General features: G+C 40.4%; 1 protein-coding gene and 1 long non-coding RNA gene across 2 annotated transcripts in view; one reads left to right on the top strand and one right to left on the bottom strand.

The window, feature by feature from the left end:
* LOC137166260 (uncharacterized) overlaps positions 1-20,988 on the top strand; it is a 201,586-nt gene that overhangs the window by 75,402 nt on the left and 105,196 nt on the right. The window lies entirely within an intron of this gene.
* Positions 14,746-20,988, bottom strand: part of CDH9 (cadherin 9) — a 103,238-nt gene continuing 96,995 nt past the window's right edge. Inside the window, exons 10-12 of the mRNA XM_067567911.1 lie at positions 19,747-19,864; positions 19,404-19,655; positions 14,746-15,701 (exon numbers count right to left, since the gene is read on the bottom strand). Coding sequence (XP_067424012.1) covers positions 15,220-15,701; positions 19,404-19,655; positions 19,747-19,864 — 852 coding nt within the window. The 3' untranslated portion in view covers positions 14,746-15,219. The remainder of the gene's footprint in view (positions 15,702-19,403; positions 19,656-19,746; positions 19,865-20,988) is intronic.

The following is a 20,988-nucleotide window of genomic DNA, read 5'->3' as shown; positions in this document are numbered from 1 at the left end:
CCACAGCTTCCCAAGAAAACTTCTAAAGAGATCTTCACCTGGCTATCCAAATAATCAGATCAGCAAAGTATTACTTATTATTAAGGTGCCAACTGCTCAAAGGTTCGGAATTTGTAGGTGCCTTTACAAATGCTGTAGAATTATTCATCAAGTAATTTACCTCTGCTGCTAACTAATAATTAGATTTAGGCACAATCCAGACGTAAGGGGTAGTGTGAATTGCTGAGAAGGAAGCATCATTGAGTTCTCTGACATTTAGAGGGAAATTGCCCTGTATTACTTCCTTTTGTAGGAGGCACTGCAGCTTCCGCCTGTCAGTGAACTGGTTCTGCTTTGTGGGTCTGGGCAGAGCAGGGGCATAATCCTGTCTCCTTCCCACACTTTTTGAGGTGCCGTGTCCCCCTGCTGGAGCAGTCTTGAACTTTCCCAAGTGTAGGGCCTGTTGTTCTGCCTGGCCCATTTGCAGCGCTTGAAAAGGAGGTGAAGAGAAGGTGGCTCTTTCAATGTTCTCCACATCTCTTCCTTCAAACATGCATATGGCATCTATGCAAGAATTAGGCAGAATCTGACCCTAAGGAAATTTCCAGGGGACAAATCCTAGAACTAGTAGACAGGCTATATACTTTGTCATCTGTTTTGTTAAATTTCCAATAATTCCTTCCTCCACTCATTTCATTCAAGGACCCCATTAATTACCATATAAACTGTTATTTGGTTCTGATTGATATAACTTGGTTACTTTATATAATAAGTATAAAACGGTAAATGAGAGTTCTGAGGCTAAAATGCACCCCTAATTAATTTGTCAATAAATATAGCCCTTTGGTTGAAATAACCATAACTCTCTGACCATAAAGACATGAAAAAATTAAAAATACAAAAGAATAAAGCATGCATATAAGGAAAAAAATCTGGCTTTTTCTAGATTTTAGGGCCAGAAGGGACAATTACATCACCTGATCTGACCCATGTTTGGATAAAGCATATCCTTTAGAAAGGCACCCAGTTTTTTTAAATGAAGACTTCAAAAGATGGAGAATCCACCACTTCCCTTGTTACCCCTCCAAAGTTATAAGGGAAGATACCATATATGAAACATATTGGGAACACCTTTCACTGAGCAAACCTTTTTGCTGTTACTGTAATAGCATATGTTCTGCATGTTACCCAGATTCCACTAATGTGCAAGATCTATATCTAGTTAATCCTTTATTTTTCACTACTTTTTATTTTATTTTAAACATGTCCATCATCATCATCATTTTTTCTAGCCCATCATAAAATGTATATGTATAGACAGAACTGCAAAGAAAGGGGAAAACAGGCTATCCCACCTATTTTCATAGCCCCTATCAATAACTAGAGTTTCCCAGCAAGCCCCTCAATCAAGCTCCCACTATGCCTTTACTGTCTACTGCCCTCGTTTCCACAGACTCCAATCCCCAGGCTCCTTAGACATGTGAAATTCACTAGAGGAAGTCCTGATCTGTTTACCTGGTAAGTTATGTCCAGCTAGACAACCATCTGTAGACCATGTTAACACCAGCTGGAGAAAGAGCCTCCCTAGAGGAGCTACATGGTCTGTTTCCTGGGGAATATATGCCGTAAGACATATTGCTCTTTTCCTTTCCATGCCACCTGTTTCTGAGATCAGAGATGGAAAGTGATCCAGCAAATTCTAAAATCAAACTAGCAATGTGTTTTAATTATAAAAGCATAGTGTTATAAGTATTAAAAAGTACATGCCTGGCTCTCCTGTCTTGTACATTAACATAACTTTCTAGACATCAGTGGAGTTAGTTCTATACTGGTTTTACACAGAAGCGAATTGGACTCATTTCCTCTGGTAAGAACAGCAGCAATAAGTAGTACTATTACATGTTTAATGAGAGTGCAGTGTTATACTCTGTGGTATACATTAATGAGATAATGTAATTGTCATACAGTATTCTATGGTGATGTTTTATGTAGCATAATACTGCCCTGGCTTCCAAGTGGAGCAGAAAAGTTTGGACTGCCACTATTTCCATGTCAGAAAAGAAATGAGAGGACATTTGCTTTTCTAGTCTAATCCATTTATAATAGATAAGTTGTTATTCACTTGAACACAGAATGATTAATAGCAAAAGCAGCAGCAAAGTCCACAAGCAACAAGCCTTACTTCTGGGTGCTGCCACAACATAACTCTAGGCTTGATGGACCATCACCCTGAATCCTGTGCAAAGCAAGAGTAATGTATTATTAATTCAGAATAGGAGCACTTTGCACCTGCTTTATACATGATTATTATAAATGATTGCACTAGGTACACAGTGATGGTGAATCACATCCTGTGCATTCAGAGATTCCAGGCATAGGTTTGAAGAAAGGCCAGATGGGTGACGATGTTGCTCAGACATACTATATGCTACATAGATGTGCCATGAACTTCTTAAATGTTTTAGGTACAATAATATGTTGACTTTCTAAAAAATAAAAAAGGATTATTTATCTTAGGTACTAGCTTGGCCTGATAGAATCTGAGAACCTCACAATCATGCATGTATTTATCTTAAACTACCCCCAGTGAGGAAGTGCAGTGCCACTACCCTCGTTTTACAGATAGGAAACTGAGGCACAGAGAGGCCATCCAATTTGCCCAAAGTTCCACAGAAAGTCTGTGACGGAGCAGAGAATTGAATGTGGGTTTCCCAGTCTCAGGCTGGTGCTTTAATCACTGGCCCTTCATTTTTCTTATAATAGGAACTAAGGTTATATCAAGGAAATTTTATTTTGGGAAATATTCATGTTAGTATAGATCAGTTGTGCCATACGCTACTTTGTAATGCTAAAGAATTACATTGCTGTTGAATGGAGCTGCAGAGAGGTATGTGATCATATGGCATGATTTCTTTACATGGCTATGTGACACCCTGCATCCCTATTGTCATCCTTATAGTGCAATTGTGTATTGTTTAATGCAGAGCATGTCATGTGAGATGTTTTTGGAATGCTCATGACGCACTGAGCATTATTTTTATAGTAGTATGTTTGTTGCAATGTCATGTGTATAGTTGTGAGGTTTCACTATGTGATACTTCTAAAGATGTGTCCTCATAGCTTAAAACATATCCAGGCAAAACTCTCTTGGAGCAGAGGGGCAGTTTGCATCTCATTAAGGTGTGTCTAGAACAAAATCAGCTCAGCATTCCAGAAACAAAGGACTGGCCTGGGTATCAACAAGGGAACCAGGATAAGTTGATGTTCACTGACTTAGCACATGGATGAAATCATACAAGGAAATTGTTTGTCACCATTGCCTCCAGGGAGGAAGCCCTGTGGGTACAGCCCGATACCTGGGCCAGGGCTATTTAACAGACACATCCACCTTGAAGGGGGCACTCATGAGAGGTGGGTGCCATGGTGTTACAAAATGCATAATCTTTCTATAAGTGTTTTGAATTAGTTTATATGAGTTCATATAGAATCATAATACTTTGGTAGAAACATTTTAAAAAAAAACTATGGAAAGGATCTCTTGCTTAAATTCTATAGCAAAATTTCTATATCATATATTAAGTATCTGTAGAACCCACTCAAATTTATAGAAATCTTCCTTATGGGATTAATTAAACCAGTTTCTAATTGGTATATGTCCATCTAATTTAAATACTACAAAATTTATTTTCTTTAATTTGGTCAAATACATACCTAAAATAAATTAAGAAATGTACCAAATTTCTAGACCTGTGTTAATATTTACAACCAAACTTAAGACCTTTCTGAAAGAGTTTATACAAGTTGGAGATGGGGTCAGGAGAGGGGAAGAAACTATGTTAGCAGGAGGTTATTTTTTCCTGTAACAAACTGCATTAAAATGTTTATGACAAAATCACACACAATGCTCTCTGTTGGTATTATGAGCTACATCAGCAAGTCAGTGAATTTAGAAGTGAATGACTGTAGGTAAAATCTCTCCCTTGCTGGCAGTGTTACATAAAGGCTGGCTGTGAAACAGTGCAGTGCTGGCCACACATCAGTGACAAGTATTCTGTCACCACAGGACAGGATGGCTAAGGGCAATCAGCCACATCATGCAGAGGAAAGCACACTGCTATTCCTTTGGAAAAGATCAAAGTTCCTTCTTAGTATTGTTGTAGATGACAGTACATGTACTTGTAGACAAAGGAGCTAGTTCTTGCCCCTTAGCTGGCAGGCCAACTCCTTAGGACAATGGTATGCTGACTGATGCCCGTTCTGTAGTCCCTCTTGAGTACTAGGTGGAAAAGGGCCTTTCGGTTCTATGGGAGAAGTGGGGGGAAGCCTCCTCATTCGCTGATTTCTCTCTGTACATCCACATAACAGTGGAGAGGTGGAAAGGTTTGTTATAAAATTACCAGGCTGGCACTATTGGGAACTTGGTATTTTTTCTATGATGAGAAGGTAATTTCTCATCTGGAAGTCAAATGAAAAGACAGGGAAGAAATCATAACAAAAATGAATTATTTCAAAGGAGTGAGGGACAGCTGATATTGAGTTCTGCAACCTGATATTCCTCTGCTGTATCCCCCTTTTGGCCCAATGTCGCCCTCTCTATCTGAAAGATTAACTCAGGACAAAACTGCTTCTTTTTGTTGCAGGGTTGCAGCACAGTGCCTCATCATTGCTGCTATGTTGTTATGTTCTGTGAGATATTTGAAAAACTCCCCATCTCTATCTCTCTTTCTGAAATTAGAAGCTCCTGGATGGGCCATAGAACACACATCAGTTCAGCTGCAAAGTACCAGCCTAAGGCCAAACTCAGAAGCATCATGGGGATGATGATAGGTGGGGGTATAGGTGCAGAATGTCTGGAAGCTGTGGGGCAACCCAGAAATTGGCTGGAAGTAAGTTAGTAGTCCGGGAAGGAAGGGACTATCCAAGGAAGGGCTTCCCCAACTAATGCTTTCCCAGATACAAAACTATCATTCTTCTTCCTAGCAACAAGCAGTCTGTGCTCCCACCAACAGCTGCCCTTCAGTGACAACAATCCTTAACATGACGAATACCCCACACAGACCCTCTTTCACTTACCACCATCTCCACTGCATTCTTTTCCCATGATAAGTGCCTCTAACACCAACTGACTGCATTCTCCGTGAAAATCCTCCCACTTCCTATTCCTTCTCTAACCTTATTTTTGATTGTTGTCTTTGACAATATCTTTTTTTAAAATAATTGGAACCTGTACTGGTCAACAGCAATTCTTGTTCTGCTGTAAGGGATAATAAACTGATTTTAAAGCAGTCTAAGTGGCTGCCAGTAACTCTACCAGAAAATTGAAGGATAAAACCCTAAGTAATGAACAGTGCTATTATCATTTTACACCCACCAGAAAATCTACAGTTCTGGATTCGTAAAGGATCACTTTATACAGCTTGTCATTCTGCTGTAAGAGGAGAAGGAAGAAGTACTTGGCACATCAGCTCTAAAAGCAAGTGCATTTCGAACTACATATGTTCCAAGCATGAATAGGGTAAACTAATATATTATGACTAGAGCTGTGCAGAATTTCAAGGCAAATAGGACAGTAACTGGGAATGTACCCATTTTGGAGTTCATGGGGCTATCATTAAAATCTATTTCCTGCGGAAACATAACTGAAGCTGGACAAGAAGCTTCTTTGATTTGGTTTTGATTTCTGTGAAATTATAGTGAAGATTCAAACCCCAACTTGCCCAAAGCTTGGAGGTATTTAGATCCAGGGTTCAGCTTTCAGACCCATCTCTAGTTTGTCACAATTAATCAGAGGAAACTTGGAAAGTGTAAAATATTCCATATACTTGTGGGCCATTAATCAAGAACCAAACATGGAACCACCTCCCCTCATCTCATCTCTAGTATAGAATCATAGGGCTGGAAGGGACCTCGAAGGGTCCCTTGCACTCATGGCAGGACTAAGTAATATCTAGGCCATCCCTGACAGGTGTTTGTCTAACCTAATCTTAAAAATCTCCAATGATGGAGATTCCACAACCTCCTTAGGCAATTTATTCCAGTGATTAACCACCCTAACAATTAGGAAGTTTTTCCTAATGTCCAACCTAAACATCCCTTGCTGCAGTTTAAGCCCATTGCTTCTTGTCCTGTCCTCAGAGGTTAAGAAGAACAAATTTTCTCCCTCCTTCTTGTAACAACCTTTTATATCCTCGAAAGCTGTTATCATGTCCCCTCTCAGTCTGTTCTTCTCCAGATTAAACAAACCCAGTTCTTTCAGTCTTGCCTCATAGGTCATGTTTTCTAGACCTTTAATCATTTTTGTTGCTCTTCTCTGGACTTTCTCCAATTTGTCCACATCATTCCTGAAATGTGGTGCCCAGAACTGGACTCAATATTCTAGTTGAGGCCTAATCAGCTCAGAGTTGAGTGGAAGAATTACTACTTGTGTCTTACTTACAACACTCTTGCTAATACATCCCAGAATCATGTTCACTTTTTTGCAATAGCATTACACTGTTTACTCATATTTAGCTTGTGGTCCACTATGACCCCCAGATCCCTTTCCAGTACTCCTTCATAGGCAGTCATTTCCCATTTTGTACGCATGCAACTGATTGTTACTTCCTAAGTGGAGTACCTTGCATTTGTCCTTATTGAATTTAATCCTATTTACCTCATACCAATTCTCCAGTTTGTCCAGATCATTCTGAATTATAATTGTATCCTCCAAAGCACTTGCAACACCTACCAGCTTGGTATCATCCATAGACTTAATAAGTGTACTCTCTATGCCAGTATCTAAATCATTGATATTGAATATTGAACAGAACTGGACCCAGAACTGATCCCTGCAGAACCCCACTCGTTATGCCCATCCAACATGACTGTGAACCATTGATAACTAATTTCTGGGAATGGTTTTCCAACCAGTTTTGCACCTCCCTTATAGTAGCTTCATCTAGGTTGTATTTCCCTAGTTTGTTTAAGGGAAGGTCATACGGGATAGTATCAAAAGCCTTACTAAAGTCAAGACATACCACATCTACCACCTCCACTATCCACAAGGCTTTTTACCCTGTCAGAGAAAGCTATCAGGTTGGTTTGACATGATTTGTTCTTGACAAATCCATGTGACTGTTACTTATTACCTTATTATCTTCTAGATGTTTGCAAATTGATTGCTTAATTATTTGCTCCATTATCTTTCCGGATACAAAAGTTAACCCAGGGAATTACAGACCAGTCAGCTTATCCTTATTTCCCCTTTTTGTAACTGGGCACTATATTTGCCCCTTTCCAGTCTTCTGGAATCTCTCCTGTTTTCCAAGACTTTTCAAAGATAATTGCAGATGGCTCAGATATCTCCTCAGTCAGCACCTTGAGTATTCTAGGATGCATTTCAATAGGCCCTGGTGACTTGAAGACATCTAACTTGTCTTAGTAATTTTAACATGTTCTTTCCCTATTTTAACTTCTGATCCTGCCTCATTTTCACTGGCATTCACTATGTTAGGCATCCAATTGCCACCAACTTTTTTGGTGAAAACCGAAACAAAAAAGTCATTTAGCACCCCTGCCATTTCCACATTTCCTGTTATTGTTTTTCGCCCCTCATTGACTAACGGGCCTACCCTGTCCTTGGTCTTCCTCTCCCTTCTAATGTATTTGTAGAATGTTTTCTTGTTACCCTTTATGTCTCTAGCTAGTTTAATCTCGTTTTGTGCCTTGGCCTTTCTAATTTTGTCCCTGCATACTTGTGTTATTTGTTTGTAGTCATCCTTTGTAATTTGACCTAGTTTCCACTTTTTGTGGGACTCTTTTTTGACTTTTAGATCACTTAAGATCTCCTGATTAAGCCATGCCAGTGTCTTGCCATGCTTCCTATCTTTCTTACACAATGGGATTGTTTGCTCTTGTGCCCTTAATAATGTCTCTTTCAAAAACTTCCAACTGTCTTCAGTTGTTTTTTCTCTTAGACTTGCTTCCCGTGGGATCTTACCTACCAACTCCCTGAGTTTGCTAAAGTCTGCCTTCTTGAAATCCATTGTCTTTATTTTGCTGTTCTCCCTCCTACCATTCCTTAGAATCATGAACTCTATCATTTCTTGATCACTTTTGCCCAAGCTGCCTTCCACTTTCAAATTCTCAACTTTTTACTCCCGTTTTGCAAAATCAAATCTAGAACTGCCTTTCCCCTAGTAGCTTTCTCTACCTTCTGAAATAAAAAATTGTCTCCAGTGCATTCCAAGAACTTGTTGGATAGTCTGTGCCCTGCTGTGTTATTTTCCCAACAGATATCGGAGTAGTTGAAGTCCTCATCACCACCAAGTCCTGTGCTTTGGATGGTTTTGTTAGTTGTTTAAAAAAAGCCTCATCCACCTCTTCTTCTTGGTTAGGTGATCTGTAGTAGACTCCTACCATGACATCACCCTCATTTTTACCCCTTTTATCCTTATCCAGAGACTTTCAACAAGTCTGCCTCCTATTTCCATCTTAACCTCAGTTCAAGTGTATGCATTTTTAATATATAAGGCAACACCCCTCCCTTTTTTCCCTTCCTGTTCCTCCTGACAACTTGTACCATTCTATACCAATATTCCAGTCATGCATATTATCCCACCAAGTCTCTGTGATGCCAACTATGTCATAGTCGTGTTTATTTACTATCATCTCAAGTTCTTCATGCTTATTCCCCATACTTCTCGCATTCGTATACAGACATCTAAGATACTGTTTTGATTGTATGTACTTAGCTGAACTTACAATGTGTTCTGTTCTTTTGTGTCTAGAAATCATATTTACATGGGTGGCAGTGACCCCAATTTTTCCTTTGCATTAACCTTTATATAGTACATATAACTAAGCACACATACATAAATATATATACATAAACTATTAACTTGCTGTAGTCTCTGAAAAATTGCTGGTGCCACCCTTCTATCCAGAATAAACAACTGTGTCCTGTTGTTGTTTATCCCGAGAGTTGGCTAAATTTTCTTCATATTTTGAAATGTCAAAGGGGGGGGGGGAATTATTTTTTTTTGTTGTGATTTATAAATACCTCCTCTCACACCCTTTTTGTTGCATTATGCTTTAATTAAATAAAGACAACTATATCTCCTCACCAATGAGGAAGAAAATTGCTAAGAGAAGATTCTTTATGCAGTTTTCATAGGCTGTAGTTTGATCTGTTCAGATCAAAGTTAACTCTCATTTATTTCAGTGGTACATGATTGGGCCCATACAGCCAAGTCCTGTGTTAGTTAGGATGCATCCTGAGGCTTAAAATAAGGGGAAAACATGGGACAGCATAGCTTCAGTCCTCTGCAAAAAATACAGGATAGAGCTCTGTCTCCATATCTGATGTGGTGCGACATATGAGCAAGGGAATCTGAAGAAACAAAAACAGGAAAAGCAGTGCCTGATTTAGGAATTTCTGGGATTCCTAGTTGTGATGATGATGGTGATGGTCCAAAAGCATCCCTCCCTTAATCTCAGAGTTACTAGATCATGTGTGATCTGCCACAACTTTCATCAAACTTTCATCATCTTCAGAGCATTTACAATCTAGTGTGCATCAGGAAAGGAGAGGAATGGAGGACTGCCTTTGAGCCTGCTATGGACACTTTAAATATTTAGTAATGTAATTAAAGCTACCTTTCAACACTTCGTGAACAATGTATTTAGAGATATCCTGGCCCTGTATGTAGTCCTCTATCTTGATGACATACTTAAATTTTCAGATAATCCTGAGAATCATTGTTACCATGTTTGTTCTATCCTGGAAAGACTACAGAAGTATGGTGTGTTTGTGTAACTGGAAAAATGTGTCTTTGACCAGTCCTCCACAGAATTCTTGGGTTACATTATTTCCACAAAGGGTGTCAAGATGTACATCCAGGAGGCAGAAACCTTTTGCAGATGGGAAATGCCTAGATCCCCTTGGGAGTTACAGAGCTTCCTGGGATTTTTTTTTTTTATATACCAACAGCTCATTCCAGGCTTCTCATGGTACATGACCTCCATGAACAACCTCCTCCCCAAGGCTGTCAAATTTTGTTTGGTTACATGAAACTCATCATGCTTTCAAACAGCTCAAGGCTGCTTTCACCACTGCTTTTCTTCTAGCACATCTGGCCCTGGCCCAGGTTTCATAGTGGAAGCTATTGCTTCCTATCTAGCTGTTTCAGAAGCCTTGTCTACATCACCCTTGCGCCTATTACTGCTGAAAACTTAGCCCTGCCAAATAGAATTATAATATATTAGAAAAGGAACTACTCACATTTAAATCAGCCTTTGAAGAGTGATGCCATTGCCTCGAGGGAGCCTGATGCCCAGGACAAGTCTTTTGTGACTATAAGAACCATGAATATCTATGTGTGGCTGAAGTCTTGAATGAAAGGCAGATCAGATGGGCATTATTCTTCTCTTGTTTTGATTTTCATCACCTATTTCCCAGGAACTAGGAGTAGAAAAGGTGATGCTCTATCCCAAAATAGGGAATATTATCAAGATGGCGAGGAACCCTAACCAAGAACCACCATGTCTCCCAAAACCTCAAAACTTCCTTAGTGCCACAATACACTAAAACCTACTTGAACTAATCCAATCTGTTTTGTGAGGTGACCTGTTAGCCCAGGAGATGATGGAACAGCCTGATCAAAGAAAAGCCAGAATCCAAATGCAGTGCTCCACACAGGATGAGATCACCTTGTATGTTCCACTAAGCTGCCGTGGCTAGAAGTGCTCCATTTCTGCCATTGCCCTTGCTGCAGGCCAGTTTGGCTGACTTTCTGCATGGATTTCTGTTTCTTCTGGTGGCCCTGTATCCAAGCCACAGTCCATATTGACTCTTGCAATCTGTGTACATGCACCAAGAAACACCATGCTAAGCCCTTCAAAGCTCTAATACCTCCAAAGACCCCATCTGGGTCTCTCTCATCCTGGACTTTGTAATGGAACTCTGAGTCTGATGGCCACACAATGATCTTGACTGTTGTAGACAAACTGTCCAAAATGGCACACTTCATCCCCTGTACAAGCCTGCCTTCTGCCGAAACAACAGCTTGATTTCTAGTGAATCATGTGATCTGTCTTCATGGGCATCTATACTGTATCACCTCAGACCGAGGCCTGGAATTCTGGCGTGAAACACTTTGGCTAATGGATGACCATGTTTTTATCTCCCCACATACCAGCTCCAGGGAGATGGGCAATACTTCCGTCAACTACCACCAAGATAACTGGTTTCCCCTCCTTCCTTATGCCAAATTCTCAGACAACAGTGCTGATATTGCCTCTTTGGGCAGAGTCCCTTCTTTGCAAATGATAGGTTCCACCCAGCCTTGCCAGTAGCCTCCTTGAACTCAGCAGCTGCCAACTGGATCCAATAAATTCACCATATCCAGGAGGAGTCTAAGGACCAACTTGAAGATGCAAAAAGGAACTGCAAGCTGTATGCAGACAATCAATGCTAGGAAGGCCCAGCGCTCGTGGTAGATCAAAAGTTCTGGCTTGCAGCAAAACGTCTTTGTACAAAAAGGCTGTCCCTCATGTTAGACTGCCAGTTCCTTGCACCCTTCCAGATTTGCCAACTAATCAACCCCATCACCTTCAAATTGCAAATCCCCCTATCCCTTAAGATACATCCTGTTTTTCCATGTATCCCTCCTGAAATCTTACATAGAGGACCCCTTTCCTGATTGGTTCCAAAAGCCGCCCCTGCCATTCCAGGTGCAAGGGCTTGAGGAATATATAGTCCTTGCTATCCTAGACTCTAAACTGCAGAATGGGGGACTGTACTACATAATCTATTGGGAGGGTGTGTCCTGGCTTGGAAAAGTTTCGTCAAGACCACCTGTGCCCACCAGGAGGAAGGATATGCCTGAATGGGGGTGTGTGTGGGGGGGTAATGTGAGGATTAGTAACTGGGCCTGCAGATCCTAGGTCGGCTGACATTCCCACATTGCCACCATGAGGCCATGTAAAGCCATAGCCATGGAGCTCTGTGGAGAATAAGTGCCTCAGGAAGTACTGCCCAAGGGACTCAGAGTGACAGTACCCTAAAGCCCACTGATTGGCCAACCATCTTATTTAATCCCCAGGAAGTTGTATGGGAAACAACACATATTTTGTGCTTGCTGCTACACCAAACCTCCCTTCATCCTTTAGTCTCTTGTGTCTGATTCCAACCTGGCACTGACCCTGACTCTTGCCTAATGACTATAGCCTGCTACTACTTTTTGGTCTATGACTCCAGCATGACCCTGACCCCTACATCCTGATCTAGCCTGGTACTACCTCTGTTGTCCGGTCTCTGACCTCTGCCTGACTTTTTTAACCCCCCTCTTGCTTATTAAATCGAGCTCTTGTGATTCCTCTGACCCCTGCTCAAGAACTACTGTTGCTGACATATGGATCCAAATCCAGCTGTGACCAGTAGGAAAGACTGCCTAAGCCCCAGTGCCTTACAGTCAGACAAACTGATGAGCTCTTTCTTTTATTTTGATCTCCTGTAACCACTGACTTGCATCATAACTCAGGCAAAATTTCCTTTAAAGTCAATGGGAATTTTTCCTGAGCAAAGCCGTCAAACTTCATACAAACAGAATATTTATATAGTGACTTAAATTTGCTTTGCATACCACATCATATACCAGCAACACAAAATCTTTAAAATCCTGGAAATCAGAAGTTAAGGGGAAAATATTCTGCATTCCTTTCTAATGCCACGTTGCTTGCACTCCAATTTTAAAGTTTTCATTTCCCTTTCCAGTACATACTGAAAAGTAATGCATATCCCAGCTTCATCAAACTCATAGTGAACCTTAACACTGACCTCTTCTGGCAACAGAACAGTTCTCCCTCATTTCACGAATTTGGGAAGTTATTCTGCTTTAATGTTGCTGAGATTGCCATTACAATTTTAAATCTAAGTGAAACGTTTGATGAATTTGGAGTATTTAGTGATATTACGTGCAACCATAAAGTTCCTCCAGGTGAGTCATCAGGAGGCTTTGAACCCTGCAACTTTTAATCCACCATTCTCATCTTTAGTATTTGAGCTATAGGAATAATTAATAGTCTCAATGTGCAACAGCCATTAATGTGCACCTCACACGTACTTCCCAGTGGATTACAGAGTTGTTTGTGGTATAGAAGCAGAAAAATGGAGGGGAGTAGATTGCAGTGGTTAGAGATATGATAACCAAAATGCAGACGTTCGGAACAAAGAATCTGAAAAGAAGCATGGCTGACTGGGAAAAAATTGGCTCTCGATTCTGTTTCCAGCTGTTCCTGAAAAGACCCTGTATAATTTTATTGTTAACATATTTGTGTAAGGGGTGGGGAGATACAGCAGTGGCACATACTTGACCACCTTCTAGGTTGAGGTTCAGCACCCTCATACTGACCGAGATGATGAAGTGCATGGAAATACAAATAGCAGAAGGAGAGATTTGAACTTGTGGCCTTCCCGGTCAGAGAAGTTCCCTAAAATGACAGGCGTATTTGGTCGCTCTCAAGTCAAAGTTCTGGATGTTAATCTGTATGACAACAGCATTTCTGTCTTCAGTGCAAATACAGTAGGCTCATCTTGGTGCATAATTTTGCAGCTATTTTCAAATATTCCAAATAAACTCTGCACAAAAATGCTACCGATGTACATCTGATTTTTGGAAATTGTCACAAGTGGCGCAAAGCTCATCATGCCTCAGATTTCTTGCAAATGAAGTCCAAAAAAAGATGAGACAGTCCAGTGACCATTTTAAAACACAATGATTTTAGAACTCTTGGTATTTTCTCTGTACATACTCACCATAAAATCATGTTGAAAAATTCAAATTCGACACAAAGTTTAGATTCTTTGTTTTGCTTTTTGCCATTTTGAGTCTCTTTTACTAAATGACAGTTTAAAACTCCTGTTGAAACCTCTGCTGCAACCTTAATAAGTGTGTTGCAACTAGTTACACCATAATATAAGGCTGTCATCCTGTGATGTCAGTGAAAATCTGCATTGCTTAAAAATCGATTGCACAGTACGCACCACAGATTTATGAAATGTGTAAATGTGTTCCAAGTGATAAAAAATTTATTCCATGTAAGTTAATAGGTTAATTTTTCTGAAAGAAAAATTACACTGAAATATTTTAAAAGTATTATTTTTTTTCTTCCTGTTAACTGTCCTTCAGTTTAAAAAAGCATGATTAGCAATTGCCTAATTGTCTTTTTTTTTTTTTTTTTTTTAAAGACCAAGAAAAAGAGAGAAGAAAAAATATTAGATTGCAGTGGACTTTCTTGGATTGCTGACATTTGCTTTCTCATCAAAATATAAAAAGCACAGTATATTTTTTTTTGCCTGAATTGCATATCTACTGGAATAAACCTTCATGGTTTCTTCAATCCTCTGTAATTCATGCATTTAATCCTTTTATTGGCCAACTGCCAGTAAATGGGGGAATCAACAGTGAAGCTATATGCTGGTGGCTTTGAACAGGCCAAAATTCAAGTCAGCCTACATTTATTTATAATCACCTGTATTTGGACTTACCCAGAAGAATTGCTTTTTATTTTTCCCTACACTGTACCTCTGTCAAAGAGAAACCCATTCATGTTTTTTTCATTTTATAGTACAGCCATTATTCTGACCTAAAGATGTTAGAAAAAAACACTATGGGGAAAAAAAAATCCATACAGCATATGATTCCTATTGTTCAGTAATTTATGACTGGCAAAGTAAATGACATAATGTTTTTATAAATACTAATTTATTTAATAAAAATACAAAAATATAAATATACATATATAAAAATATCATGATGAATCAACACAGACATTCTTTAACTCAATAAATATGGCAGTAATATTCTTTTTTTTTTTTAAAGGTATGCTTTTTTCAGATTATGTTACAACACGGGTGCACAACGTCCCAGCTAGTAATAAATGTGATGCAAAGCAATTAAAAAAAAAAAGTTTTCCATCTCTTTATTATTAAAGGCACAAAAAGCCTTTTTTTTAAAGTGTCTTCTCATTGTCAACAAGAATCTTCCTTCAGGAGTTTTAGGCAGAGAGTGTGAAGTATAGATTTTATTTTTTATATCTAAATCAATCATATTCATTACGTTGACTTATTGATTAAGCAAGTCCTTACTAAGACAACACCTATTTTTGTATGGTTTTTTCCAAGTAAGCGAGTGTAGGCCACTTTATCTAGTAACATAGACATTACCTCCACTAACACTGATCAAGTCACAGATTACTTTCTCAGTCACTGTCGTCTCCACCATACATGTCTGCCAGCTTTTTAAATCGAGGTCCCCAATCACTGAGGTAATCATAATCTTGGTTGCCATCCATAGTAAGTGATTCCAAAGAGCTAAGTGAATTTGCTACAGAATCATTTCCTTCATAGGCATATGTCGCTAATGAATCGTAAGGGGGTGCAGTTGGATCTAAATCATTTTCCTTTAACCTTCGATGAATAAACTCTTGCACATCAATGTTTTCCCACAGAGGTGCAGTCCTCCTTATCTGAAATATAGTTTCTGGGATAACATCTCTTCTCATCTTACTTTCCTCCCTAGCTTCTGGATTCCTTAGTGTGCCAATGTCAAAAGCTTGGGTATCTTCTTCCCCACCTCCTTCATCATTGTAAGTCACAATATTGTCCCGGACATCATCCTTTGAGATGATCAAGGGCTCTTTCTTTCTCTGCCTCTTCAGTGCTGCAAACAGCACAACTAAAACTGAAAACAAATAAATGATGAGCTTCAGTGTAGCCTAAATGATGAGATGAACAGGATTGTTAGCACTGAAATGTAGGTAATGCATATTTGCAATGACCAAATAATTTTATAGCAGAGAGGATGTTTGTTTGGAAAGTAGGGGAAAATGACTGTGGAGCAATAACAACATCAAAGTTAATTCACATATAAGAATTACAAATAACTAATTTGAAAGTTAGGTTAAAGTTAAGGAATTGTATTATTGATTAGGATTTTCATTTTCAGTGTCAAGCAAAATACTTTTCCCTAACGTTTGTCATGTTGTGGTTCCACACTGGAGAGGAGGTTTCTTTGACCATAGCCCTGAATAATGTTTAGTTTCAGTCTCATTTCTGTGCTATGCTCTACCTCTGCAGATATTAGGGGTAAAATTTTCATAAATGAAGGCTACATTACAAACACTGAAGCTGCGGTGCTGCACTTGCACTGATGTAGAACTATAGTATAGATACTTGTGACAGAAGTGGAAGGGGTTTTTCCATCATTGTAATAAATCCATCCCTTTGAGAGGCGGTAGCTAGGTTGATAGAAGAACAGATGGATATAAACTGGCCATGAACAGATTCAGGGTGGAAATTAGAAGACAGTTTCTACCAATCACAGGAGTGAGGTTCTAGAACAGCCTCCCAATAGGAGTTGTGGGGGCAAACAACAATGTAGTTTTAGGAGAGAGCTGGACAAATTTGAGTGTGATTGTATATGGGATTGATTGTGATGGTAGGGGTCAGTGCTTAACAGCCCAGGGGCTCACATCCAGTTTGTGTTATGTTCTCAAAAGCTCATGCTTCAGGGTTTCAGCCAGCCATCTGCAGGGGTCAGGAAGGGATATCTCTTCCACCCCCGCAATGTTCTCTGGGCGGTTTTGGTTTTTTATCTCCTTTCTTGAAGCATCAGAGTTGGCCACGGCTAGCGATGGGACATTGGATGGGGAAGGTCAGTGCTCTGAGGTGGCTGGCCACCAAGCATTTCTCTTTCAAGTGCTTGGCTGGCTGGTTCTTGCTCGTATGCTCTGTATCTAACTGATAACCATATGTGGGGTAGGGAAGACATTTTTCTCCAGGTAAGATTGGCAGGGGCTTGGAGGTTTTTCACTTTCCTCTGCAATGTGTGGGTGTGGGTGACTTGCCAGGATTATCTGGGTATTTCTCACTTAATTATTTCTCTGCTGTTGTTTGGGCCTTGGGCACTGGTGCACCTTGGTCCCCCCTGCTCTCTGCTTGTGGTAAATCATTGTCTAGTTTTCTTTGGGCTGTAATGTTTTGATCTCATTTCAGTTGTTGGATTTGGTGTATGGGTGCTGGGTGGTGGCCCGTGGCATACTGGAAGGCAGACTAGATGATCCGGTGGTCTTTTCTGGCATTCAACTCTGTGACCTAGCACTATCTATATTGGGGCTTAAGTCAATTTAACTAAGTCTCTCAGGGAGACCTACATTTTAGGTGCAGGTCAGGCCTTAGGCTCCTAAGGTCCCATTTTCAAAAGGAGCCTAAGGTTATGTCTACAATACAGCTTCTGCTGCTATAGTTATGTAGTCAGGGGTGTGAAGAGGTGTGATCTCTGACAGACATCGCTGTGCTGACAAAAGACAAAAAATGCTGTTATATTGGCAAAGCTGCACTTTTGCTGGTATAACTTATTTCACGTGGGAGATAGGGACTGGAATAAACTAAGCCAGCAAAAGTGCAGTTACTCTAGCATAGCTGTGGCCCCACTAGAGCGTTTTGTTGGGATAGTATCCCAGTATACCTGTACTGGCAAAGCTCTCCTAGTTTATACATGGCCTAAGTCCCATTGACTTCCAGTGAGACTTAGGCTTGGTCTACACTTCCCCCTGTGATTTGGCGGCAGTCGACGGGAGCTACACAAACTACGCAGAAAACTTGAGTAACTCCCGTTAAGTGCTGTGCTTCTCTTCTGCGCATCGTCTTCACTGCACTGCTTGCGGGGATGGATTAACAGCATTGACTTCCGAATCGACTGAGCCGGTCTTCACTGACTGCTTAGTTGATCCAGATAAGTCGATCTGATGGCGGCGACTTTGCCGCTGTCAGTGTAGACATAGCCTTAGACACCTAGGTGTCTAATTCACTTTTGAAAATAGGACTTAGGCACCTAAGTCATTTAGGCTTTTTTGAAACTATTACCTTAAGAGCCTACAGCCATTGATGTTAAAACTCATATTGACTTCAGAGGCTGCAGTACTTCGTTTCTAGGTTTCTACTAGCAGCCACTTATTTAAATACCTGATCCTGCTGCTTAAAGAAATACTATTATAGCACTTGTCACCTTTGGCTGAAATGATTAAAGCTGAAGTACGAGCCTCAACAGAATGAGCTAAAGGACTAAGACCAGTAGGTGGGAGTTACAGCACAGTCAGGTCATCTGGGGATCAGATGTAGAAGTGGATGCGTAACTGATGCTAAGAAGTAGGATTAACTTGTGCTCAGCAACATGAGCCACCTTATGCACTCAAAAGTAACCTGAACACTGGTGAGTAAAGGGAAGAGTGGGCATATTGAGGACAGAGAGAGAATATGATCGAGAGCTATGTGCTTAAATGCAATCCAGTGAATGAAGATGGTGGTTCAATTCTGTTTTATATAGTTTCTTTGTGTGCAGCAGCCATTTTTAGATTTTTCAGTTTCTCCTGTTAGGGGAATAGTGGCTCACTCAAGCATGGTTAAGAATTTCACTTGAAAGAACCAGGGGCATTAATGAGGGCAGACCTCTTATTCTATGCTTCCAAAGACTTTCACAGTCAGATGCTCAGTTCCTCTTACATATGGCGTGCATGATATTTCTTTGTGATTTACCAGCTTCCAGTGCCTGCTTCCTCAGCACTTTCTCCCATTGTCAAACCTGGCAGCCGCCCTCCTCCTATCCCCAATCCCACCTCACCAGTCTTCATCCTAGCTCCCTGCATGTCTCCCATGGTGATCAGATGTCCCGATTTAATAGGGAGAGTCCTGATATTTGGGACTTTGCCTTATATAGGTGCCTATTACCTCCCAGCCCCATCCTGATTTTTCACATTTGTTGTCTAGTCCCACTAATATCTCCTGATGTCCATACGGTTGCCCATCCACACTCTCCCTCCTCTTCTCCTTTCCATGTCAACCAGTCACCTGCCCTATTCCCTTCTACTTACAAATGTTTGAAAGTTAATATATATATATATATATATATATAGCTCCTCTGTTTTATTTTCTATCCAGATATTTCTAAAATGTGGAAAATATAAATGGCTTAATAACTGGTGTAATTGTTAATTTTTAATTAGGAGGGGCCAGATTCTGTCATCTGTACTCATGCTGAGTGGTAAATTACACAACTTCATTAAACAAGGAACTATTTGCCAAGTAAGATAGTGCTTTCCATGAGTGAGGGTAACAGAATCTAGTCCTACGTAACTATTTGCCTCACATCACATCTTAGTGAGACAGTGACATTCTCATCCTGTCTTCAGCTTTCTTTTGAGTAGTTGCAATGACTTACAGTCCACATTCAAACCCCCCATTAAAAGGAAATTAGTGTGGAAAATGGCCATGGTAGGGATTTTTCTCTAGTCGCATGAATCTAGGGCTTAGTAGAGTGACAGCAGTCAATAAAGCAGTGACTAGGACTTGTGTATTAAATTACATATTGTTCACAAGGATCACTTACCTAGCAATATAATGATGCAGAGGAGAATGGCAATCAAAGCACCTGTGCTGAGGCCAGCTGAAAGGAGCAGAGCCTCAGCATTACAGGACTGCATGTTCCCCCGGCTATCGCAAGCACACACTCGAATAGTCAGTGTGCCGGTGCTACTCTGGATCGGATAGTCATTGTCGAATATTACGACTGGCAGAAGATAGGTACTCATTTTACTGCGGCTGTATCCATTTCTTCTAGTCATAATCCCTGCTGTGTTATCTGAAATGGGAGAACAGAATGCTTGCGACAGTGTCATGTCTGTGGCATGGGGGAAAACAATGAGATGAAACAGAGGAGCAGAGGTGTTTACCTTTGTTGTCAACAACAGAGAAGTTTGGGTAAACGGCAAACTCTGGCACCAACTCAAAGAAGAATTTGTGGCCTCGAGGAGGCTCATCTTTGTCCATTGCACTAACAGTCTGAATCAGCTATAAGGAAAACAAAGTTTCATGTTCTTAAAGATTTCCTTGGTGATTATCTTTAAATAAAAGCACACTGCTATTTCTCATAGCCTTTTGTAAAAAAAAATGAAAAACAAACCCTATGCAATTATATTTGACGGAGTGACCCAGTGCCCAAGGGTTAGTGCTCCGTGTGGTGTTCTCACATTAACGCAAGGAGAGCTTGTGTTAAACAAATCGGTTCTTTCTTTTTTTTAACTTCATATCCACCCAACATCAGACACACAAGGGTATACTCCTGGCTGCAGCAGGCAACCGGCTGTTCTGATTAGTTCTCAGTGCCCTCCATTGCTATATGAAGGTGCCTCCTGGTCCATCCAGCCTACTCCCAGTCCCTCACATAACATTAGCAGCTACTTCACACACTGTGCTCTGCCAAGTGAGAAACATGGCTTCAGTTCCTAGTCCACATCTTTTGCTCTAGAGATAAGTTAGAATACTGCAGAAGCAGAATTCCCAGCTGTTGGGTGGGAAGAGAGGGTGGAGAAATGCCTTGCATCATCCTGAATGGACACCTCTGGTTGTGGAGTGGCAATGGTGGAAAATGAAGAGTAGTCAAGCCTAGTTGGGAAGGGAGGTTAATAGCACTGTCATAGGACCATGAGAGCCAGCAGGCATAAAGAGAAGAAAAATGCTGAGGTTTCCTTCTGGAATGCGGAAGACTTCCCTGCCACATTAAAAATAATTGAGAAAAACAGCAGCACCTATGCTGGCATATTTCAGACTAATTTAAGACATAAATGCATTTATATGGCTAAAGAAGGTAAAGTTGCTAAAACTGGGAAAGCAAACACAGTTAGAAAGATTAAGTTCAGCATCGATATTACAGTAAACGTGCATTTATAAAGTGGATTGCATTTACTATGCTATAAACTGATAATTTATATAGTAAAAATGACTACTGGATTATTCACATTCAGTAGCTACTGTAGTACTGCAGAAATCCAGCATGTTTTGCATTGTCCTGCTGCAGAAGCAGTGGCTTGAGCCAAAAGCAACAGCTTTGGGTTTAATCAGGTGTCAACATAGCACCGTGGCATGAGTGAGTGAGTGAGTAGGTTTCCAAGAGGAAACATTAGCATCTGGAATTC

This window comes from Emydura macquarii, unplaced genomic scaffold, assembly GCF_026122565.2.
Source record: "Emydura macquarii macquarii isolate MOO-44397 ecotype Brisbane River unplaced genomic scaffold, CSIRO-AGI_Emac_v2 contig_2825, whole genome shotgun sequence".
Classification (NCBI taxonomy): domain Eukaryota; kingdom Metazoa; phylum Chordata; order Testudines; family Chelidae; genus Emydura; species Emydura macquarii.
The sequence above is the reverse complement of the archived record's forward strand: the minus strand, read 5'-3'. Positions and strand labels throughout refer to the sequence as shown.